Source organism: Cydia splendana, unplaced genomic scaffold (assembly GCF_910591565.1).
Source record: "Cydia splendana unplaced genomic scaffold, ilCydSple1.2 scaffold_47_ctg1, whole genome shotgun sequence".
In the NCBI taxonomy this organism is placed as follows: domain Eukaryota; kingdom Metazoa; phylum Arthropoda; class Insecta; order Lepidoptera; family Tortricidae; genus Cydia; species Cydia splendana.
This window is the reverse complement of record NW_026946890.1, coordinates 1,403,999-1,430,141: the sequence shown is the minus strand read 5'-3', so window position 1 is coordinate 1,430,141 and position 26,143 is coordinate 1,403,999. Positions and strand designations below refer to the sequence as shown.

The following is a 26,143-nucleotide window of genomic DNA, read 5'->3' as shown; positions in this document are numbered from 1 at the left end:
ACCCATTAATTATTTATCCTTCTTTAACCATTAAACCGCCACCTCCAGTAAAACAACCTGCTATGCAATTATGCATGTACTTATTTAGAACGAAGTGATTGGTAATGAATATCCAAACCAACAAAACTGTTTTTTTTTTTCAATCCGCTTTTATAAATTTTACTCCAGGCACTTGTATTTAGAGTAGTGTGTATACATGCACCCATATTTGGTTGTAACTTTTTGACATTAAACAAACCTGCACGACCTCCATAAATGAAACATCATATAAAAAATATCTACAGCATTGTAAGTACTTGGGCTCGGTAATGTACGCCGGTGTCAAAATACAAACAGATATCGAGTCTAGAAAATGGACTATTTTGCAAAAATGTAGACCTCTCACCGGTGTACTCTGATAATCAAAGATGTGTTTACTAAATAGCAATTTGGCTTGCTATATCGATAGCCTGGATTGTTGACGTGTGCGGGAAGACGATACACAGAAGCTGCATTTAAATGAGCTCAAAATTCTTCGTTGGACTGAAGTTATTACACGCATGGAAAAATGAGAAATGGGTGGGCTGATTAGGCAAGCAGAGAATAACATTCTTAATTTTGTGCATTTACTATATATTTTAATCATATATTTGTCTCAACACACCCTGACAACTGACAGAAATCGGAGCTGATTATCAGTATATCAAATTTCGAACTTCGCCCAGTTTCAAAAATATGAAGAAATTTCTACAGTCTAAACTAAATTATGCGGATTTAGTATATCATTCTCCGCGAAACTTGGGCTCGGTAATGTACGCCGATGCCAAAATACAGACAGACATTGTGTCTAGAAAAAGAAAAAATAGAGATCTCTCACCGGTATACTCTGCGAATCAAAGATGCCGAATTTAAGGGAAGGGTTTACGAGACCACATTTTGGCTTGCTATATTATATAGCCTGGATTTCTAGCCCGTGCGGGAATATTATACACAGAAGCTGCATTTAAATGAGCTCAAAATGCTTTGGTGGACTGAAGTTCTTACACGCATGGGCAAAGTGAGAAACGGGTGTGCTGTTATGGCAAGCAGAGAAGAAGATTCTTAACTTTGTCCATTTACAATATCGTTCAATCATATATTTGTCTCAACTCATCCTGATAACTGACAGAAACTCGGAGTTGATTATCAGTAAATCAAAATTTAAACTTCGCCCAATTCTAGTAAATCCAATAAACAACTTATTTTTCGTTCGGCCTACTCAACCTAAAGAAGTAAGTATTTACAATTCTAAAAAACCATAAAAATAAATCGTCTTTTGGCATAGATGAAATCCCCCCAGCTTTATTAAAATCTTGCGCAGAATCTCTATGCAGTCCCTACTCCCTACTAATAAATCAATCTTTTTCACACGGCATCTTTCCTGATGCATTGAAAATCTCATTAATAAAACCCATTCACAAAAAGGGAAATACTGCAGACATAAATTACTACCGTCCAATCTCTCTACTACCCACGTCATCAAAATTTTTTGAAACCGCGATGGTAAAGCGCCTTTATAGTTTCTGTGAAAAATCCAAAATTTTTAGTGAAAATCAAAATGGCTTCAGAAAAAATCACTCAATTACCTTAGCAATCTATAAATATGCCCTAGAGATATTCAATATTATAAACGACAAAAAATATGCTGTGGGGCTCTTACTCGACATGAGTAAGGCCTACGATAGAGTCCGATATGAAATCCTTCTAGACAAACTATATAACATAGGTGTTAGAAGTATTGCACTGGAGTGGTTTAAGTCATATTTGACCAATCGCTCCCAATATGTTGAAATAGAGCACAGAGACTTTGATAGAGCAATTATACAGCACATCAGATCTGAGAGAGTCCCAGTGAAGGGCTCTATCCCTCAAGGTAGCGTCTTAGGCTGTATTCTATTTATCATTTACATAAATGATCTTCCTAAAATATTAGACGAACATAGCACGCTTTTCGCAGATGACATATCTATAATGTTCCCATGCGATACTACTGTAGAAGTTCAGAATAAATTACAGTCAACGCTAAATAAAATTACAAATTGTTTGTAATCCCATAACCTAAAGCTCAACATTAACAAAACAAAAAATATCAAATTTAAAATCCAATATAAACACATCAAAAATCATCATTGGAAATAGACTTTAAATATTCAAAATTAGATAACGTGAGTTTTGCCACCCTATTAGGAATAGAATTAGACTCAAATATGAGCTGGAAAGACCATATTCTAAAATTGTCAAAAAAATTATCATCTTTTATATATGCCCTTGAGCATCTAAAGCGAGCTACAGACCTACAGACATCCCTTGCGGCATATTACGCATATGCTTATTTGCGAGTATCATATGGCCTGGTCCTTTGGGGAAATAGCTGCGATATTGATAAAATATTTATTCTGCAAAAAAAATGCATCAGAATTCTAGTACAACATAGATCAAATGGAGTCGTGTAAACCCTATTTTATCAAACATGAAATACTGACCGTTGCATCTATGTACATATTTGAATCATGTAAATTTGTTAGGAAACACTTTAGGGCTCTCACGTTCAAGAAGCACTGCGAGGATACCAAGCAGAAGGTAGCAGCCAGAAACAACATCCTACGACGAATGACTGGTAGCACATGGGGTGCTAACCCGCACACTACGTACAACTGGCCTTGCGCTCTGTTACTCGGCGGCAGAATATACATGCCCTGCCTGGAAGAATTCTGCTCACGCCCACCAGGTAGATACTGCCCTAAATGAAACCTGTCGTCTAGTGACTGGGTGTTTAAAACCTACCCCAATCAAGAAACTTTACTGTCTCGCAGGAATAGCTCCACCGGCAGTGAGGAGAGAAGTGGCAACTGCAATAGAACGGGAAAAACAGCTTCACGATGCACGGCATCTGCTGCACACCCACAGTCCAGTTCGGAGACTTCTAAAATCTAGGAAAAGCTTTGTTACCAACCCACCACTCGACAATCAAACTCCAAAAGAAGCCAGAATCACCGCCTGGAACCAGTGGCACGGTTGCTCGCCACCTTTTATGACTCCAAATGAACGCTTACCCCCTGGAGGAACTGAAACGTGGAAAACTTGGCGGGCTTTGAACCGTTTACGGGTGGGAGTCGGTCGATCAAAGGAAAATCTCATAAAATGGGGAATCTTACCCGAGAATTCAAATGCCGAATGTTTTTGCGGATCATATCAGACGATGCAGCACATCACAACGTGCCCTCTATGCCCTGTCATCTGCACTACCGATGATCTCCTTAAAGCAACTCCCCGAGGAATACAAGTGGCAAAACATTGGACGAATATAATTTAGGAAATTGGATCACCTTTACACGATAAGAAGAAGAAGGAAACACTTAAACTTATATTCACTCAAAGATACAACTCAAATTAAAAGAAATAATCGTAATGTTAATCAACTAAAAGTGCCTTTTTCGAAATTAAAGCTTGTCACATGTAGCCCCCATTATATGACTATAAAAATCTATAATCACCTTCCAAACTCTATCAAAGATCTGGAAAATGAAAGTCAATTTAAACAAAACCGGCCAAGTGCGAGTCGGACTCGCGTTCCAAGGGTTCCGTATATTACACAATTTTTAACAATCAGTGCCGGATTAAGATATGTTGATGCCCTAAGGATTTCTAGGTGCCCCCTCTCCCTCGGGTCATCAAGATTACATTGATTTTTTGGTAAATTGGGAGAAGTTCATTGCCGCGTTACAGCTGAGAATGGAAATCAGTCACATCATTTTATCACGAAAATTGACAGTGCCGCAGCAGTAATGTTGCAACAGAGTACCTAATGCTGTTGCAGTCGCCACCCGAATGTCACCTTTATCATAGCTTAGAAAGTAATAGAAACGCGAGCGAAGCGAGCGAGGAAATTTTTCGATATAAAAACGCAATATGATAGACAGTTGTAAATTTTTACTTTTAGTATGGAAATCAGTCACATCATTTTATCACGGAAGTTGACAGTACTGCAGCAGTAACGTTGCAACAGAGTAATGTTGCTGCAGTCGCCACCCGAATTATAAAGTATATATATAAGAGAATTATAAAGTATATAAGTATCATAAAGTTATTGAAAACGCGAGCGAAGCGAGCGCGAAAATTTTTCGATATACAAACGCAATTTTACTTTTAGTCCCAACCAGGCGCGAATCCAGGATTTCATACAGAGAAGGGATGGGACAGTTTTCTATCAGCCTAGCTTCGCATAGGGCTCGATATTTCTTAGGCTTCGATATTCGAGGTTGTTTTCATGCATAAAATATGCAAGAAAGCAGAGCTTGGAATTGAATTGGCGAAGTGTGAGAAAGGCAGTAGGCCTAGCTGCGAAAGAGGAAAGCTTGGATTTGGATCCACGCCCAAGTGTAATTAAGGCAGAAGGCCTCGCATAAGACCTAACGCCGAACCGCAAAAGAGTGGGTTGAAATCGAATCTATGCATGTAATCACGACTCTTCTACTGCTACCGATTGTTTCCCAAAGAATTACGCGCCATTATTTTTGCAAATTAGCTTTTGGACAGCTAAAAAAATCGTGTGGTAAAAACGATGTGTCTGTCCCTAATTTTAAAATTTGTTCACCTTTTTCAACCTGGCATTTTGGTGCTCCTCCTGAACGTGGTGCCCTAAGCACGTGCTTGTTTTGCTTATTGGTTACAAAGTCTTTATTAATTCAACCATTAAAGTCGACGAGTACAAAAAACTTTAAGCTAGCTCTCAATTTAACATTTTTTTAAACATTATTTTTAATTTGACCTTACAATTACTCGTAAGTAGGTAAGACCGTTAAATATTTAAAATGATTATCTTATCAGAAAATTATCACCAATTACTCTAAGAAAACTACTACTCTAAGTAATCCGGCACTGTTAACAATGTATTTTTTATGTGAAACGTGAGTGAAATCTCTTTAAAAAATCCGTAGGGGTCGGATTAAAAACTGCAATTAAGTCCGACTCACGCTTGACTGTACATTTCTAATAGGTTTTCCTGTCATCTATAGGTATAGACCTATTTTATGTATTTTTTTCAAAATTTTAGACCTAGTAGTTTCGGAGATAAGGGGGGGGAATGGTCATTTTTTGCCTATTTTCTTGAATAACTTCTAAACTGTTGATTCGAAAATTATAAAAAAAAAATATTTGAAATCCTTACAATAAGCTCTTTCATTTGATATGTAACATGATATAGTTTGAAAAAAAAATTTTTTTTTTTTTCATTTACCCCCCAAAAGTGGCCCCCATGTTTAAACTTCATTTGTTTACGTTACATGTCCGTATTCGGGTCACAAACTTACATATGTGTACCAAATGTCAACTTGATTGGTCCAGTAGTTCCAGAGAAAAACGGCTGTGACAGACGGACAGACAGACAGAGAGACAGACGCACGAGTGATCCTATAAGGGTTCCGTTTTTTCCTTTTGAGGTACGGAACCCTAAAAACAGCTGAAACTGTTTTTAATTATTGGATGTTTTTATAATATTAAAGAATTTTTTGACCAAGTCAATAAATAAAAATATTACCGTGCTTTGTAGTAAGGAAATAATGTAATATTGCTATCAACTGATCATGTGTGAATGTATGTATAATATTAATTTAATGAAATGTGTATAATAATTGTAATCAAATCACCTACTTGTAGCCCTCTTACCAGTATATTGCCGTGCCCTTGCAGGGTGTCACATGTATACCTTTATTTATGTTCCATTCCATCCATGTCTGTAATTTGAAATGCAATAAAGTATTCTATTCTAATTCCAAAACTTTGAAGAATTCTATATTCTAAATTAAATTATTCGGAATTCTTATATCGGTCACCGCAAAACGGCCAATGTGAGGAGACTACGCTAAATTCAGCTTAGAGCCCGCCCAGCAACAACCAGCCAATGGAAAATATTGAAAAGGCATCCCCTGTAAAACCCATTAATTATTTATCCTTCTTTAAATATTAAACCACCACCTCCAGTAAAACTACCTGTTATGCAAATATTCATGTACCCATTACGAACGAAATGATTGATAATGAATATCCAAACCATCAAAACTGTAATTTTTTGATGATCAAACGAACTTACCAAGTGAAGTTCGATCACAATTATGTGAGCAACTTCATTCGACGCGATTTATGGTTTACATATTGTAGTTACGCCCCCACGCATCAGCCTTGCACGATTTTTTAAAGTTTTTTTTTTTTTTTTTTTTTTTTTATATATATACTGGCAACACTAAAAACTTGTTCCCACTCCCATCCCCGCTACGGCGTCATGGTAGGTCCGTTAACCGCCATTTTCAATCATTTTGTTTACAGCATAAATATTGAGAATTTATTTCATCATTTTTACTTATTTCAGTCGGGTAGGGTGACGTCAGTCAACAATATCTTTAAATATTGAGGGTGGGTTGTGATAAATCGCGTCGAATGAAGTTGGTCACATAATTGTGATCGAACTTCACTTGGTAAGTTCGTTTGATCATCAGTTATATTTCGCAACTTCATTCTTTGCGATTTATGGTTTACATATTGTAGGATGTTCAGAGCACAAAATGTGAAATAATTCTCAAACACAGAGGATATAAAATAAATAAAGTTACGAGATATAAAAATATCTCTTTAAAGGTAAGTATAGGTTATATAATCAAAACAAGATAATATTTATAATTTGTTATTTATTTATTTTTAATCATGTTCTTACATACATAATATATTTTTTTTTCTTTACAGGTTCTTCGAGAGAATTACCCGAGCAAACTGATTGCAATCATCTACAATTTCTTTATTATAAAACTTGGCAAAAACGCAAGAAGAATCACTCCAACCTGCAGTTTTGCGTATAACGTCTAGGCTAACACCCAATCTGTTGGCTGTAGAAGTGGCCGAATGCCTAGTACTATGGGCAGTGAATATTTTTGTGTCTACACCGCTTTTGTGAAGTGTGTCTTTAATCCAGTGACTCAATGTTTGTGATGATACTTTTGAGTGTGGTTTTTTATAGCTAATAAATAAAGTGTTGTTTTCTGAACTGCGAAGTGAAGTAGTTTTATTTATGTACGTCTGTAAACATCTAGCTGGACAAATTTCTGGTTTTTCATTAAAAAATGGAAGTCTTAACACCGGTTGTAAAGTATTTGGTCGAGACGTCTTTATTATATCAGGTATTTTAATAATTATTTCAGAAGCATAACTCATATCAATATTTTGCATTTGAATCAACGAAAAAGTTTGTACACGGTGTGCGGTAGCTAAAGCCAACAGAGTGAGTATCTTTTTAGAGAGTGTTTCTAGATTTAGACCTTCATTAGGCCATTTTTGAGCTAGAAAGTTTAACACCATGCTTGGATCCCATGTCAAATTATATTTTGGTGCCGTAGGTCTCAATCTAAAAACACCCTTCATAAAACGCTTGATTTTTTCGTCATCAAGGGTTTTTCCTAGTAACAATGACAAAGCAGATCTATAATTATTAAGAGTGCCATACTTGGCACCTGAATCGAATATCTCAGCAAGAAAATTAATTACAACATCTACCGACGTATTTTCATAATCATATCCATTGTTTTTGCAAAAGGTAAGCCATGACTGTATACAACCATTATATTGTTTGTAAGTGCTATCGCTTAAAGAAGACAACATTATTTCTACAGACCTAGGGGTCAATGATCTCTTCAATAGTGCTTTCCTGATAATTTGGCGGCAACTAGTGACAGAGTCTTGTGAAGACTGTGGGTTGTTCTGAAAGGAGATTGCAACAAATAAATATTCGGATCAAAATGTATGGACTCTGAAACGGTTAATTGTTTAAATAATGGGAACCAAGGTTGTGTTGGCCAATTTGGAACAACTACAATGCCCTCTGCTCGGTCGTGTATAATTTTTTGAAGCATTTTTAAAATCAAAGCGAATGGAGGAAAAGCATAAAAATATACTTTTCTCCAAGATATTGTAAAAGCGTCTATCTTCCAAGCGTCGGGATCATTTTTCCATGTGACATATTTGTGACATTTTGCATTACATCTACTGGCAAATAAATCTACTTCCGGTTCACCAAATAACTGTTTTATTTGATCATAAGCATAATTTCCTAATTCCCATTCGGTATCGCTAAATCTTTTACGGGATAATTCATCAGCTTGAATGTTTTCCTTCGTGTTTATGTATGAAGCAAAAACCATAATTTTACGATTTTCACACCACTGCCATAATTCTCTTGCAATTAAGTTTAAATGTTCGAATTGCACACTACCCATTCTATTTATACATGAAATGGCCGTGGTGTTGTCAATACGTAAGAGGATTTCGCAATCATACATATCATGAGCGAAAACCTTTAAGCCAAAAAATGCTGCTTTCAATTCTAGCTCATTTATGTGACATAATCTTTCAGACTGCTTCCAATACCCGTGAGCTTCATTACCATTGTTGTAAGCCCCCCATCCTGTAGTAGAAGCGTCAGAATAAATTTCAGTTTCAAATTGATTAAATCTAAAAGGGTTGAAATTACGATCTACGTGTCGTGCCTGTGACGATTACACAATAAACAGTACGACGCAACTACCCGCTAGCTTCACTCCGTGGAGAAGTGTCATGGCGAGTGGGTAGCTGGCGGAGTGCACGAGTGATAACAGTTGTTTCATTTGATCACCCAGTACACAACGGAGCCTGGACGTCACAGATGGCGACGAGGGTAAAATATTACAAAAAATTACGGAAAGGAAAGGTAACGGTGGCGGAAAAAAAAAACAAATCTAAGGTATGGAAATCCTAACCTAATAGCTACCGTATTTGTCCATTTCCTCCCGAGCTGCCGATTGTATTCAGGTAATACAAAATTTTGGGCGAGGTGATATTCTGTGTAACGATTGACGTACGGTTGTACATAATACGAAAATATTAAAACTGCAACGATTTTGTTAGGCGGTACTTACGTAAGTAGGTTATGAAATTCCAAACTCACGTAAGAGGAGTATTAAAGAAACTAATGCAGAATTTAAATATTACTGTAAAAACGTAGATCTAGTACCTATACCTAATTTTATATTCATATTCATATTCATATTCGTTTATTAATAATAATTCATATTACATGTCATTTTACAATGTTACATCAAAGTAGGTATAGTACAAAATAAATTTAAATTAAAATAAAATTAAAATTAGAACAATAAATAAAATGTCAAATAAAGATATAGGTACCTACGGTAACATAGGTAATAACTTAATTCATAAAGTCTGCAAAACTGTAGAAAGTGTGCTCTACAAGCCATCGTTTAAGCCTAAATTTAAAGCTGGTCAGTGACGGCGCATCTGTGACGTGTGGTGGCAGACGGTTGTAAACGGCTGGTCCCATTACATGGGTGAGTTTTGCGGATTTTGCCAATCTACGCTTCACGCCCACGAGTTTTCGGGCGTTTCGCAGGTTTCGTCCATGAATATCGGATCCACTCGAGTACTCGTCAAGGTGACATCGCACGTATGTAGCTACTTGGAAAATCACAATGGAGGGCAGAGTGAGTATCCCAAGGTCCTTAAAGTGAGGTCTCGCAGAGTTACTCTGACTCACTTGCACAATCGCTCGGACAGCTCTCTTTTGCATGCGAAAGACACGCTCCCATTCGGCAGCGCGGCCCCACAGCTCTGCGCCGTATTGTAGGAGTGAGTGTACAGTGGCAAAGTAACAAGACCGCACCACCCTCCTGGGCACCACTCTCGCCAGACGTCGCAGGGCAAAGCAGGCACTTGCTAGCTTGTTACACACTTTGCCTATGTGCGATTCCCACTGCAGTCCTCTGTCGAGCCCAAAACCCAGGAAGGTGGTATTCTGCACTTGACCCACTTGGACACCATCCACAAACACTCCAAGGTTTCTTGGGCCTCTACCCCCAAGATAGAAGTGGAGAAAGTGGGTTTTATTAAGGTTTAGTACCAGGCCATTGCTCCTAAAGTACTGTGACACCTGATTTGCGACTTTATTCAGACATTGCTCGAGTTTGTCAATGTCAGGTGCACACACTACCACGGCTACGTCGTCGGCATACATATATACTTCTCCCTCTACTATGGCTTCTGGAAGATCATTGAGAAGCAATGAGAAAAGTATATTGGATACCGACGACCCCTGGGCAACGCCCATTGTTGTAGATATAGGCTCTGACCTCACTCTGCCTCCATCAGACACAACCACCTGTGACCGTCCGCGCAGCATATCACATACGAGTGCGTGGGCCTTGCCTCCAATGCCGTAATGACGTAGCTTAATAGCGAGTACGCCGTGGTCTGCTACATCGAAAGCCTTCGATAAGTCGCAGCACAACGCTGCGACTTGCTGGCCACACTCTCGAGCATCCAACACACGGCGCACCAACTCGCGCGTCATCGCACACGTCGAGCGGCCCGCGCGGTAGGCGTATTGACGTTCGGACAGAGCATCAGTGGCTGTTAAAAACTCCATTAAGCGAGAACTAAGACCGTTCTCGAATACTTTTGCCACCGCCGGTATAATGGAGACGGGCCTGTAGGCATCAATGTCTTCTCTTTTTCCCTTCCCCTTAAACAGAGGAGATATTTTACTCATTTTCAAGGGGGAGGGAAACACACCTTCAAAGATACATTGGTTAAACAGACCCGCTAGTACTGGTGACAGGGGAGCCGCGGCGATGAATAAAAGCTCCATAGAAATTCCGTACAGGTCTTTCGTGGTTTTATGAGGAATAACTTTAGTTATTATACGATATACCTCTTCTGCAGAGAACAGCCGCAGGCGGAAGCAGCGGTCAGCGGGCGCTCGAGCAAGTTTTAGCGCAATTCGCACTTGTGACAAGTCTGCGTTCGGCGCACCGCAAGCCGCCGCCGCGCACGCGAACCGTTGGTTCATAGCGCTCGCTGCAGCCTGCTTGGAACCAAACCCTGCACCGCTCGAATTTACGACGATATCTGTGAAATCAGTCTGAGGGCGGCGTGATGATTGGCCCCGCTCCTTGTTAATAATTTGCCACATGGATTTTGAGGCATTTTGGCTCTTTGTAATGATATTAATATAGTGGTCATATTTACCCTGCCTTACTAACTCACTATATTTTTTGTGCGCAATCCAAGTAATGTTCTTTACACGTTCGTCATTAGGAAATATATTGCTAATTTTAATTATGTCAAAAAGTAATAATTTTGCATTAAAAATGTCATCAGATAGCCAGGTATGCTGTTTACGATTACATATTTTTTTAAGCGGGAAAAAAATTTCAAACTGATTATTGATTATATTAATAATAGACGTGGCCATCTGATCGGCCGTATGACCTCGACGACTCCACAGGTCATCCCAGTCGATGCTGTAAATGGCTTCAATAAAACCAGCTCGGTTCACATGAGTGATTGCGCGCGCCATCCGCGTCAGCGCAGGCGGTGCGCGAGCCCGGTATACCGCCTCGCAGCGCACCGCGAGATGATCGCTTATGTTAGTCGTCACAGGAGATGCATGCGTTACGCCAGCTTTGCAGTTAGTGTAAACGTGATCTAAACATGTGGATGAGTGACTAGTTATCCTTGTATTAAAATCTACTAAGGATTTAAAGTTATATACAACCAATAGATCTTTTAAATTTTTTTGTGTGATGTCACTACCAAGTAGATCAATATTCATGTCACCAACAATAATGCAGTCTTTTTCATATTCCACGACCTTGGCGAGCACACTTTCTAAGTGAGTCATGAAGTCATTAGCGCTTATCATGTTTGTTCTATAAACACAAACAACTAATAAATTAAAATCTAACAATTCTATTGCAGATATTTCGCAATAACTTTCGATAGACAAATTTTGTAATTCGGTCACTTCGATAGCTTTGACATTTTTCTTAACAAAAATACATGAACCACCGTGAATACATTGTTTTCGGCAGAAAAAGGATACTAAACAATAATCGTCAAAGTTTATACATGAAATGTTGTCTTCGGTGAGCCAGTGCTCCGTAATAGCTAATATGTCACAGGTCAATTCAGTCTTTAATAACACCTCTAACCGTTCAGTCTTGTTGTTAAGTGATTGAACATTTTGCTGGCAAATAACAATCTTACGGGTGGACGGTGCGTCATACTCATACGTCACATTGCGAGTACTGGCGGGCAGCGGGCGCACATCCTCATCGTGCGCCAGTGGTGGGTCGACTGCTAGCGCTAGCGCAGCTGGCGGCTCCCCGCCCCTGGCGGGGGCGCACGAGAAACCAGTCCGTGAACCTGATGCCCGGTGGCCACACAGTCGGCGTTGTTAGTCGTCCATACAGGCTCTCTGGCATACCGATAACAAATGCTGCGTGTCTGTTCGTTTTTATGTTGCGTTTTTCGACTACGTAGTCATTTGATTGTGCCACTTTGCATAGAAATTCACGAATTTGATCTTCAGTAGTTGTGGGTTTGAACAACCAAGCTTGAATATATTTTAGTCGTTCAACAGACTGAAGGCCTGAATCGTTGATGCCGGTTCCAACTATTATTGACGGTCTAGGTTTGCGCTTCCTGTGTTTGTTAGCTCCAGCGACTATCCATTTCTCGTCCGCCTGTTCATGTTCAACAGTTGCATCATACTCATTCACCGCTTGCGGCGTTTCGACAAGCGGGTTTAACGGCTCAACATCCGCACTCACTGTATCCGTTGTACCCGTCGCGTCCGGGTCCGAAATCAAAGTCGTCATATTTGGCGAAGGCACCGTCGTTGATGTTGACGCTAGGGCTTTCATCTGAGATTTAGTGTCTCCGACACTATTAGATGGCGTGTTCGTCAGAGATCGGGACGACTCGGGTGTCGAGCACAGTGGCAGCGCTGCGTCACTCAATTCACGCAGTTCATCAGTGTGTCGCTTACTTGAAGCGCTGGATTTATTTTTTAACGCCGCGACGGCGTTAAGTCGAGCTTGGCGCGCAGGGCGCTGCAGCGCTTTTGGAGCTTCTGCAGCAGGAATTGGAGAGTCGCGGGTAGTCTTCGATGTTACACCAGTGACTTCTATATTTGGCTGGTTAACCACTCTCATTTGCACTTGGATTATTTGATTTTGCTCAGTAATTTTCGTTTCTAAAGCACTCACTTTATTTACGAGATTAGTCACAGTTTTTTGCAGCTCACGAACCGCACTTTCCAATGTTTTTAACGACATTTTACCGACGTTTACAATTAAAATCAGTTAAGAGTATGAGTACGTGGGTTCCCCGACCAAGGTTACCCGACCGAGTTGTTGTTTTGTTTACAATCAATGTTAATAAAAACAATTATGTATATGCACAGTTGATTTTGTCGACTGTTTACATAAGAACAGTGGTTAACTTTACAACTATTATTGAGTAAATAATTGATGATACGTAGCTCGGGAGGAATGTTTACTAAGCAAAGAAGAAATATACGCGTGCTTATTACACTAACTCTTTGACAATGGCTACTGTGCGTGAGCCTGGTTACCAAATGTAAATCCAAAAGTGTAATCAATGCAAGATAGATCAATAATTGGGGTCACTACAAAAAATAATGTACTCATGTTACATTATTCCTATGATGTGGCACCGACGTATTAGCCATGAATTTTTCCATGAAATGACAGAAACGAATATGCTGATGGTTTGCGTGTTACAAATACAGATGGTACATGGTTTATTTTCTGACTCAAAATCGTATATTAGAATTCATATGATATATAGGGTAAGGGTAACGATAGAGTCCCCCGTAAGGTTCTATGGTGGTCTATGAGAGAGAAAGGAATGCCAGAGAAGTATTTGCGTATTTGTTCCTCCTGGTTATGGATGCTCTGACATCGAACATACAGGAGGAGGCACCTTGGTGTATGCTTTTTGCCGACGACATTGTTCTTGTCGGAGAAAATGCACTTGAGGTCCAGAGCAGGCTGGGAAAATGGCAAGAAAAGCTGGAAAGTGTGGGACTCAAAATAAGCAGAACCAAAACGGAGCACATGTTCTGCGATTTCGGTGGTCTATCCAGTTTTTCCCATATTGCCTTAGATGGTGTATCCCTACCAGTCTGCTCTGACTTCCGGTACCTTGGGTCATTGATCCAAAGTGACGGAAACATCGACCGAGACGTGAAAAATAGAATAAATGTGGGATGGATGAAATGGCGACAGGTCTCTGGAACAACTTGCGATCCACGAATGCCCCTTAAACTTAAGGGGAAAATATACAGAACGATCGTGAGACCTGTTGTAATGTATGGATCAGAATGCTGGGCGTCGAAAGTAGCGGATGAAAGAAGAGTGCACGCAGCGGAAATGAGAATGCTGAGATGGATGTGTGGAGTGACGAGAAAGGATCGTATTAAGAATGAGTATATAAGAGGAAGTTTGAAAGTAGCTCCAGTAACGGAGAAAATGAGGAGTACTAGGTTAGCGTGGTATGGGCATGTAATGAGGAGGGATGAATGCCATATAGGCAAAAGAATGTTAGGGATGAATGTTGATGGACGGAGAGCGTATGGTAGACCCAAAAAACGATGGATGGATTGTGTGAAAGAGGATATGAGAAAGAAAGGAGTGAGTGCTGAGGAGACGAAAGACAGAGGAGAATGGAAGAGAAAAACATGTTGTGCCGACCCCACATAACGTGGGATAAGGGCAGGGGAAAGAAGAAGAAGATAAAGGGTAAATAATCAAACTACCTTCGCGGAAATCATGATTATTATGAGTTGTGTATTTACCGTTCATACTTAAAATATACCGACCTATTTAGTCGTGTAATTAAATACTAAGATATTTTTACATGAGGGAACGTATAGAGAAACCTGCATATCAAGTCGGTATAGTTGTATACATTTTATGGACCTTATGTCCTAAAAGAAATATTGTTCGGTTAAAATAACCAGTTATAATCAATTGAAATGCTATTTATAGCACGATATGGGTATGAATCGATGTTAACTTGGTGTCGATTTAACATGTATTCATATATACATAGGTATGTGCTGTTTATGATAATAAACAATGCTAACAGGTAACGGACCAGTTAAATTATCAAGGACCGTTACAATGTCAAGTGAGTCAAGAACTATAGATAGCGTACTTAGACTGATGAATGCCGAGGGCTTTGTTATTGTTTTACTGTAGGAGTAGACACGTAAACTCAGCATCAAATGAATTGATTAGTAAGTCGGAGTCGGACTAACAAGAAAAATAAATTGCAAGAAGTAAACTGTACATCACATCTATGCTGCAGTTGGTATAAGTAATAATTAGTAGGTTGAAACGTTCAACTGGTACTAGCAAAACAAATAGTTAGTAGGTTGAAGCTTTCAACCGGTACTAGCAAAACAAATAATTAGTAGGTTGAAACTTTCAACCGGTACTAGCAAAACGGTGTACTGCCATCTCGCCGAAATATTTTTCGCCTAATTTCACTTCCCAACCAACTTATTGCAGTACTTTTAGTTGGCAAACCAATGCTTAGCATATTATTATTTAGCATAATTTTTATTTGAACACAATTTTATTTAGCAGATGTTCATTTTACCACGATTTATTTAGAAAAATAGTTACTAAGCAAATGTTTTATTATACCTAACTATTTATTGTTAAATAACGTTTGCCCAAATTGAAATTTCGCATACTTTTTATTGGATCACAACTATATTTAGCATTTTTTTATGACCCGTAAAACGAAACTGCTCCCAGAGGTAGGTAGGTTATGGTTATTTTTTTTATGACCCTAAAAACGAAATTGCTCCCAGAGATTGGTAGGTTATGGTTATTTTTTTTTATGACCCGTAAAACGAAACTGCTCCCAGAGATAGGTAGGTTAGGGTTATTTTTTTTTAATGACCCTAAATACGAAACTGCTCCCAGAGATTGGTCGGTTAGGGTTATTTTTTTTGGTGACCCTAAAAACGAATCTGCTCCCAGAGATAGGTAGGTTAGGGTTATTATTTTTTTTGATGACCCTAAAAACGAATCTGCTCCCAGAGATAGGTAGGTTAGGGTTATTTTTTTTTTGGTGACCCTAAAAACGAATCTGCTCCCAGAGATAGGTAGGTTAGGGTTATTTTTTTTTTGGTGACCCTAAAAACGAATCTGCTCCCAGAGATAGGTAGGTTAGGGTTATTTTTTTTATGTAGGTTGAAACGTTCAACTGGTACTAGCAAAACAAATAATTAGTAGGTTGAAACGTTCAACTGGTACTAGCAAAACAAATAATTAGTAGGTTGAAACTTTCAACTGGTACTAGCAAAACAAATAATTAGTAGGTTGAAACTTTCGACCGGTACTAGCAAAACAAATAATTAGTAGGTTGAAACTTTCAACCGGTACTAGCAAAACAAATAATTAGTAGGTTGAAATGTTCAACTGGTACTAGCAAAACAAATAATTAGTAGGTTGACACTTTCAACTGGTACTAGCAAAACAAATAGTTAGTAGGTTGAAACTTTCAACCGGTACTAGCAAAACAAATAATTAGTAGGTTGAAACGTTCAACTGGTACTAGCAAAACAAATAATTAGTAGGTTGAAACGTTCAACTGGTACTAGCAAAATAAATAAGTAGTAGGTTGAATGTTCAACTGGTACTAGCAAAACAAATAATTAGTAGGTTGATTGTTCAACTGTTGCTAGCAAAACAAATAATTAGTAGGTTGGAACTTTCAACTGGTACTAGCAAAACAAATAATTAGTAGGTTGGAATTTTCAACTGGTACTAGCAAAACAAATAATTAGTAGGTTGGAACTTTCAACTGGTACTAGCAAAATAAATAAGTAGTAGGTTGAATGTTCAACTAGTACTAGCAACACAAAAGAAATGATAAGCGAAATCATAACACTTACCTGCGATACAAACAGAGAATAATTAGTAAGTTGAATGTTGGACTGGTACTAACAAACCAAAAGAGTCAAATGTACCTAGTAACTAGTCTAGTAGACGCGATAGTGTTGGTTGGTACTAACGATAGTATCTTGTTTTAGGTCATCCAAAATGTCCTAGATACCACCATTAGATGGATTCTTTAGCCCACCAAAACTTAATAGGGAGGCAAAATAGTCATAAACTGACATTATGTTAGTATAGAGTGACCTCCTATTATGTAATGTATTTATTGAATTCGAAATTATATAATAAGCAGTTAAGTGCCTCTGCCTACTGTTCCAGTTAACTTAAGGCGTAGGTATAGATGGATGGCTTCGGGAATAGGCATATCTACTAATGTAAATTCAGGATAGATTTCAATTATACAAAAAAAAAAAATACGGCAGTTGGAAAACATTTCCTGTAAAGTATTACAATTTAACCTTCTTCTAACCTATACCCGTATCATAAATTTAGTGCATTTTGCAGATGTTCGTATGGGTAAGAACTTAATGTATCAGCTTAAATATATTATACGACGACTTAGACGGTATTCCGGTTAAAGATTGTTGTAGCAATCCTGTTGGAACAGTTAGAAGACGGGTTAAATTATAGTTTAAGAGAAACAAGCAGGTGACCAGGATAAGAGTAATAATGCATTCTGCGTAAGTAGCTGTGGAAATTGTGGAACACAGAGGCATGCCTAAACTGCCCAAATAAAACCTATAAATAGATGAGGATATACAATTCTTCAAAATCGTATATGACCCAGATTTCATATAATAAATCCCAATTCCAATCTATTTTAGAGCCGGAATACATGATTCTGTAGAATAATAATCAGGGCAAAGCTCAATTACAAACCCAAGTACAACAGGTACGTAAATAGACGCTGGGCCTGTCATAATACATCATGTCATGTAGTACCTAAAGTCAATGCTGTAAAAACTGAAGTGGCGATGCGGGGAGCCTTACACGGTGAGGAAGCACTGCTTACTTAACTAAACTACGAAACTATACCCAAGGCAACCATGACTAAGGTACTAACAGAAAAAACTCTAGTGACCAGCAGTTAACCTAATGTCTTGTAAATAGACATACGACTTTTGTCGGTTAACAGTGTAGATGACGAAGTTCCTTTTTAACTACCTAGGTAGTAGGTACACCTACTCAGATGAAGATGAGTGATGTGTGTGATGTGATGACTAATTATAATTAAGTGTAATTAAAAAAAGGCACTTTACCGGAAAATATATTTCCTTATTTCAGTCACATGCATAAACTTACAATAATTAAGGATGCCAAAACGCTTAGGTATGCGGTTGAGACAATACATACATTAGAAATTATACATAGTCTCAGCACCGATACATTAAATCAAAACAGAAACAAATAACTAAATACTGTGTGTAGGTACCTACACATTATAAAATAAAAACAATAAGTATTCGAATTAACCGTGATTTTGATCGCTCTCAATGACAGTTTGCCTGATGTTTAATTTGTTGAGGCTAACTAATTAAGTAAAACTAGTAGATCAAAGTTGTAGCTTGAACCACTTCATTGATCTACCCAAGAGTACACATTTATTGTACTAATTGAGCACTAAGACTCAAAAGACCAAAAATCTAGGTCTTATCATTTAGAAATGTTAAACGTAACGATAAAATGGTAAAGGACCTAAACATTCGAACTGTACTCTGGTGTACTCAGTATTTCATGGGATCATGGTTAGAATAATGGAATTCCATTGGTTCGTTGGAAGATGTTTATTGAAATTAAATGACATACTTACCAATGGCAGGATATAGGAAGCAGACATACAAGGTGTATACCTATGTTTCAGGTTTATAAAATATGTTGCAAGTAATTGAAATAAACCGAAGAAAAAGTGTACAAGTACAAATAATAATATTTATGTGACAGTCTGACAGTAATTATTGTGGAAATAATAATACAATACTTACTGGTCACAATTCAATTGAAAAATCAGCTTTCAATTAGTAAAGTGTTACGTTATTTTCATAACATAAATTGTAATTATGATTCTTCGCATAAGTAAGTTGCTAGAATAATATTACATTCGATATTATATTTGCTGTGTTACTTTTTGAGCAATAAAATTAATAAAATAAATATTTGGATTAATTGATGTCAAGATTATATTATTCAAGTATTATAATTAAAGAACGATAATTAGATATGTATGCAATGCAATTAATAATAATAATGGTCAAATAGGCAGGTAAATCTTAGTAGGTACCTAACAAATTAATAATATATAAATCTATTTATATAGATTATTGTTTGCTTAACCTATTCATAAGTAAAACTAATCATACTTGACGTGGTACCTCTACAACGAATGTAACATTCCTACTTTATTTGACCTTGGATTATCTTCAACTATTTTAAATTGCACTATATATATTAACATCATACAAGACTAGTAAAACAGAGTCAATCAGTTATTGCCAATAAGTAACTAATGTCCAAGACGCTTGGCAAGCTTACAATGTTATTGTACCTAAATCATGAAATAGGTATTAATTAGGCAAATATTATATTGTATGCTAATGAAAATACCTGGAAATGTGTAAGCATCAAAAGGAAAAGTAAATCTTTGAGTTATAAGCAATTGAATAAAAAACTCAAAACTGCAAATAGGAGAAGGAGAGGGACTGACACCTAAGAAGAAATTGTAAAAGTAAAATAATAGTTTTACAGATTTAAAGGCTTGCTAGTGTTGGAAAATATTTATTATTTAACTGTTGTAAAATGAATACATCCACACCTCGCCGAGTTTCTTACGCCGGTTCTTCTCGGGTCTGAGGTTAACCTTTCCGAACCGGTGGTAGTATACCTAGATTGGAAAAATAAATTAACCTAGCGAGTATAAGATAATACGATAAACTGAACTATTGTTGCATGATAAATATATAAAGTAAAATAAATAAATCATTATAAAAAGGGAGAGATGTGACGATTACACAATAAACAGTACGACGCAACTACCCGCTAGCTTCACTCCGTGGAGAAGTGTCATGGCGAGTGGGTAGCTGGCGGAGTGCACGAGTGATAACAGTTGTTTCATTTGATCACCCAGTACACAACGGAGCCTGGACGTCACAGTGCCCACCATAATAAATCAGAATGTAAGGTTTTTGGGATTGATATAACTGCATTGTAACTAGGGTTATTAAGTAAACATAAATATTTATGTCGTTCAAGTAATTTGGTGTACAACCAGGAAAATTGCAATGCAGGGCAAGCTGACGTAAGAAGACCAATAAGTTTTGCAAAGTCTCGTAATTTACACTTACTAACGTTCAGAAATGAATTGATATTTTCTCTAATTTTATTTATTTTTGATGAGCGTAATTTTAATTGCATATTTTCTGAATCGAATATAAATCGTAGAAATTTGCAACTGGTGCTAGGGATCAAGCTACTTTTTTCATAGTTAATTAGAAAACCAAGCTTCGTTAATGTAGATATTGTTAAATTTACGTTCTGTCTGCATTCATCGTATGTTTTTCCTATACAGAGGGTATCATCTAAATAACAACAAGAGAGGTACTTCTCGCGTCTGAGGTATTCATATACTGGTTTTAGAATTTTTGTAAACACATACGGCGAGCTCGATAACCCAAAACATAAACAATTAAATTCGTATAAAACATCATCTAACATGAATCGAAGATACTTTCTATGTGGTTTGTAAATGGGGATAACCCTTCGGGTGGCAGCACCTCCGGTTGAACGGTAGGACAAATGGCGCGGCCATTTTTTTAAATATGCCTCGGCGTGGCAGAGGGCGCGAGAAGGTTCGGTCATAACAAGCCCGTAATTGGCAGAGACCGTCTCGCGGCCTCTGTGCGACGCTGCATTTCGCGCCTAAAATAAAACCGTTAAAACTATGCCTTGCTTGCTCACTCTTGCAAGATGCATTCGTCAATAAACAAGGATGGTATTCCCTAACGGTCGAATTCCCGCGTAAAACAAAGTTTGTTAGAAATGACGTGATGTTCCTGCCTACCTCGCCCATTACGCGCCGACCGTCGTCGAGCCGCGAACATTCAAACGGAATACGCACTGATAAAAAGTGAAATAAACTGTGTGAATCGTGTTAAATGTATTGTTTTGTCATAAAGACTGCTTTTTCTACAATCAATTGTTTTATTTCGTAACTGTACGTATTTTTACATGAAAGTAGAATAAAATTGGTAATATGAGATTAGAACAAGTGTAGCATAATTCACATAAATAGAATAGAATTCATTGGTATACAATCAAATAACCCATTTTATGCTGAATTCAGTGATATATAGTTTGTATATATCATTCATAGATTTTTTTTGGGAAACGGTCATATTTCTAACACGCGCCAAATTCGCGATGATCACCCGTTGAGGCCCCGCCACTTGACGTATATTTTTCCAAAATGGCTGCGCCACTCAACCGGTTTGTTATGTCTGTCCGTCTCGCGGCCACCGCCACTTACCGTAGAGACCTCGAGGAGGACAATGCCACTCGAAGGGATAAGATAATATGCATCTTTTAAATCAATCGTAGACATGTAACAATTATTCGTAATTAGTTTTGACGCTGTACGATAATCCTCCATTTTAAAATGGGTCGTTTTTACAAATTCATTTAGACGTTTTAAATTTAATATAAATCTCTTACTACCGTCAGCTTTAGGTATTAAAAATACGCTAGATAGGAATTCGTCAGGGTGGTGTTCGCATATTGAAATTGCGTTTATTTGTAATAGTTTTTTAATAGCCATATTGTAATCAAATCTTTCTTGCTCTGATTTTGAATAAACTACAGGAGGATCTTGACAAATTGGATGAGATAAAAATGGTATCTTATAACCCTGTGTCCACGATAAAATAACAGGGTCATCAGTGATGTCAGACCAGGATTCAGTGAAGTGCTGCAAGCGGCCGGCGTATTTTACCTCATGGTCTATTGTCTCCGCTGGTATCTCCGAGGAGGTGTGCGCGAGCGTTCGCGCTGGCGCTCCCGGGCCCGGTAGCGGGTGTTGTACCTGTTGGAGGGCACCGGCGCGGGCCGCGCTGCTGCACGAGGCCGCCCCGCATCCAACTTGCTGTTGTAGTTCGTCATCTTCCGATACGGGGTGTTGTAGTTTAAATTTCCTTTATTTTGTTGATACCTATTTTTCTTTATGAAATTTGCTTTATTAAATGGATTATATGACTTCTGTGTATTTTTTAATGTATCTCCTGATTTTTGTACAGTCTGCGCAGCTTTCAGTTTCTCAGATACGTTCTCGCCAAATAAAAATTTGTCCCTTTCGGTATTAATTAAAGTATCCTTCAAATCAGTGTTTATAGCGGAAATCACAAAGTTTCTTCTCATTTTCGTCTCGGTAAAATGAGAGTCGCATAGAATACGACATGCGTCGCTAATAGGTTTTAGTATGGCAGGCGACGAAGACTTCTGTTTTATTAAAATATCCGTAGCCTGTGAGAGTGCCGACAACGCTAACGCTATCTGTTTTTGTCTAAGCATTAAAGAGGTGTCTCTTTTTATCAAGGCATCAGGCAACGCCGCTTTTGCTTCGGCGTTTAAAATAGGAGGGACTAACAAAGTGCAATTGTCAGGTATTAGGTATTCTTCAGCTAACTTGTCTTTAACTTCTTTTTGTAATCCCTTGTTTAATACTTCCTGCCCTCTACAAGCTACGTCCTTATGAACACCTTTTCCCAACTGCGTATCCAATTTTGGAGCCTCGCCCAGTAAATTGAGGATATCCTCGTCCAATTCTATGTCCTCGAGCGAGGACGGTGCGGGCTCCGCGGCCTGCGCGGGCTGTGCGGGTTCGGTAGGTACGTACTGATCTGGTGCAGACGACGGGCCAGGTTGAGGAGATGTCGGACGTATAGGATCTCGGCTGGGTTGCGCTGCAGCTGTTTCCTCCTGGTGCGATGTCCCCGGTGCTGGTGAAGCAGACCTTTGACCCGTCGAGGCTCGACGTGAAGCACATGGTTCAATATCCGCCGAAACGGACTCGTTTTCGCCTGTATCGAACAAAAACGTTCTTTAAAACGTGTATTTAGCTAAAAGCTTGTGTTTTGTAACAGAGATAACCCAGGATAGTTTCTCGCATTACATTAAAGCTTTTTACAAAGGCCATATATATGGTTTATTAAATTACGACAGAGACTACCCAGGATAGTAGCTCGCATCGTTTTTTATAGCGTGACAGTAACAGCCCAAATTTAGCAGTACGCATCACTTTTTTAGTACCATGTGTTCTTTATAGACTTACCGCTGCTATCACTTTCCGACGAGTCGACCATTCTTATGCGGCGGCGTGACTTCTGCCAAAGTCTGCGCTCCAATTTTCTTATTTTCTTTCGAATATAGTCGTCGTCCTCGTCGTTGCTTCTGCGTTTCCTCTTCATAGTTACTGATGAAGTGTTGCGTGACGTGCGAAGGCTTGAGCACGGAACCGTTGAACGGACCTACCATGACGCCGTAGCGGGGATGGGAGTGGGAACAAGTTTTTAGTGTTGCCAGTATATAAAAAAAAAAAAAAAAAACTTTAAAAAATCGTGCAAGGCTGTTGCGTGGGGGCGTAACTACAATATGTAAACCATAAATCGCAAAGAATGAAGTTGCGAAATATAATTTTCAGTCAGCTTGTATAAGTTTTACTCCAGGCACATGTATTTAGAGTGGTATGTAAACATGCACCCATATTTGGTTGTAACATTTTTGTCAATAAACAAACCTGCACGACCTCCATAAATGACACATCATATAAAAAATAACTACAGCATTGTAAGTACTTGGGCTCGGTAATGTACGCCGATGCCAAAATACAAATAGATATCGAGTCTAGAAAAAGAACTATAAAGCAAAATGGAGACCTCTCACCGGTGTACTCTGATAATCAAAGATGCTGATTCTTAAGGATGTGTTTACGAAAACGCAATTTGGCCTGCTATATTATATAGCCTAGATTGTTGACGCGTGCCGGAAGACGATACACAAAGGCTGCATTTAAATGAGCTCAATATGCTTCGTTGGACTAAAGTTATTACACGCATGGAAAAAGTGAGAAATGGGTGGGCTGATATGGCAAGCAGATAATAAGATTTTTAATTTTGTGCATTTACTATAGGTATATTTTAATCATATATTTGTCTCAACACATCCTGACAACTGACAGAACCTTGGAGACGATTATCAGGACATCAAATTTCGAACGAGGCCCCATTTCAAAAATATGAAGAAATTTCTGCAGTCTAAAATAAATTATTAGGAATTCTTATAATATATCGGTCACCGCAAAACAGCAACTGTAAGGAGACTACGCCAAATTCAGCTTTGGCGTCCCCTGTGAAAACCAGCCCGCCCAGCAACAACCGGTCAATGGAAAATAAGGGAAAGTCATCCCCTGTGGAACCCATTAATTATTTATCCTTCTTTAACCATTAAACCGCCACCGCCATGCTGTCCAGTAAAACTACCTGCTATGCAATTATGCATGTACTTATTTAGAACGAAGTGATTGATAATGAATATCCAAACCAACAAAACTGTATTTTTTTTTTCAATCAACTTGTATAAGTTTTACTCCAGGCATTTGTATTTAGAGTAGTCTGTATACATGCACCCATATTTGGTTGTAACTTTTTGACATTAAAGAAACCTGCACGACCTCCATAAATGAAACATCATGTAAAAAATATCTACAGCATTGTAAGTACTTGGGCTCGGTAATGTACGCCGATGCCAAAATACAAACAGATTTCGAGTCTAGAAAATGGATTATTTAGCAAAAATGTAAACCTCTCACCGGTGTACTCTGATAATCAAAGATGTGTTTACGAAATAGCAATTTGGCTTGCTATATTGTATAGCCTGGATTGTTGACGCGTGCGGGAAGACGATACACAGAAGCTGCATTTAAATAAGCTCAAAATGCTTCGTTGGACTGAAGTTATTACACGCATGGAAAAAGTGAGAAATGGGTGGGCTGATTAGGCAAGCAGAGAATAAGATTTTTAATTTTGTGCATTTACTATATATTTTAATCATATATTTGTCTCAACACATCCTGACAACTGACAGAAACTCGGAGCTGATTATCAGTACATCAAATTTCGAACATCGCCCAGTTTCAAAAATATGAAGAAATTTCTACAGTCTAAACTAAATTATTCGGATTTACTATATCAGTCACCGCGAAACTTGGGCTCGGTAATGTACGCCGATGCCAAAATACAGACAGACATCGTGTCTAGAAAAAGGACTAGATGGCAAAAATGGAGATCTCTCACCGGTATACTCTGCGAATCAAAGATGCCGAATTTAAGGGGAGGGTTTACGAGACCACAATTTGGCTTGCTATATTATATAGCCTGGATTTCTAGCCCGTGCGGGAAAATTATACACAGAAGCTGCATTTAAATGAGCTCAAAATGCTTTGGGGGACTGAAGTTCTTACACGCATGGGCAAAGTGAGAAACGGGTGTGCTGTTATGGCAAGCAGAGAAGAAGATTCTTAACTTTGTCCATTTACAATATCGTTCAATCATATATTTGTCTCAACTCATCCTGATAACTGACAGAAACTCGGAGTTGATTATCAGTAAATCAAAATTTAAACTTCGCCCAATTCCAAAACTTTGAAGAATTCTACATTCTAAATTAAATTATTCGGAATTCTTATATCGGTCACCGCAAAACGGCCAATGTGAGGAAACTACGCTAAATTAAGCTTAGAGCCCGCCCAGCAACAACCAGTCAATGGAAAATAATGAAAAGGCATCCCCTGTTAAACCCATTAATTATTTATCCTTCTTTAAATATTAAACCACCACCTCCAGTAAAACTACCTGTTATGCAAATATTCATGAACATATTAAGAACGAAATGATTGATAATGAATATCCAAACCATCAAAACTGTAATTTTTTTTCAGTCAGCTTGTATAAGTTTTACTCCAGGCAGATGTATTTAGAGTGGTATGTAAACATGCACCCATATTTGGTTGTAACATTTTTGTCAATAAGCAAACCTGCACGACCTCCATAAATGAGACATCATATAAAAAATATTTACAGCATTGTAAGTACTTGGGCTCGGTAATGTACGCCGATGCCAAAATACAAACAGATATCGAGTCTAGAAAAAGGACTATAAAGCAAAATGGAGACCTCTCACCGGTTTACTTTGATAATCTAAGATGCTGATTCTTAAGGATGTGTTTACGAAATCGCAATTTGGCCTGCTATATTATATAGCCTGGA

At 38.2% G+C, this 26,143-nt stretch overlaps 1 protein-coding gene and 1 long non-coding RNA gene across 2 annotated transcripts in view; one reads left to right on the top strand and one right to left on the bottom strand.

Annotated features, from left to right (window-relative positions):
- The window catches only part of LOC134805655 (uncharacterized), a 174,012-nt gene that overhangs the window by 18,686 nt on the left and 129,183 nt on the right, over nt 1–26,143 (top strand). The gene's annotated exons all lie outside the window — the stretch shown is intronic.
- LOC134805645 (uncharacterized) lies at nt 7,480–23,287 on the bottom strand. Its single transcript, XM_063778916.1, has 3 exons — nt 23,152–23,287; nt 21,817–22,900; nt 7,480–7,761 (listed from the first exon to the last, which is right to left on the bottom strand). The coding sequence occupies exons 1-2, from the start codon at nt 23,285–23,287 to the stop codon at nt 21,825–21,827; spliced, it is 1,212 nt and encodes a 403-aa protein (XP_063634986.1). The 3' UTR covers nt 7,480–7,761; nt 21,817–21,824.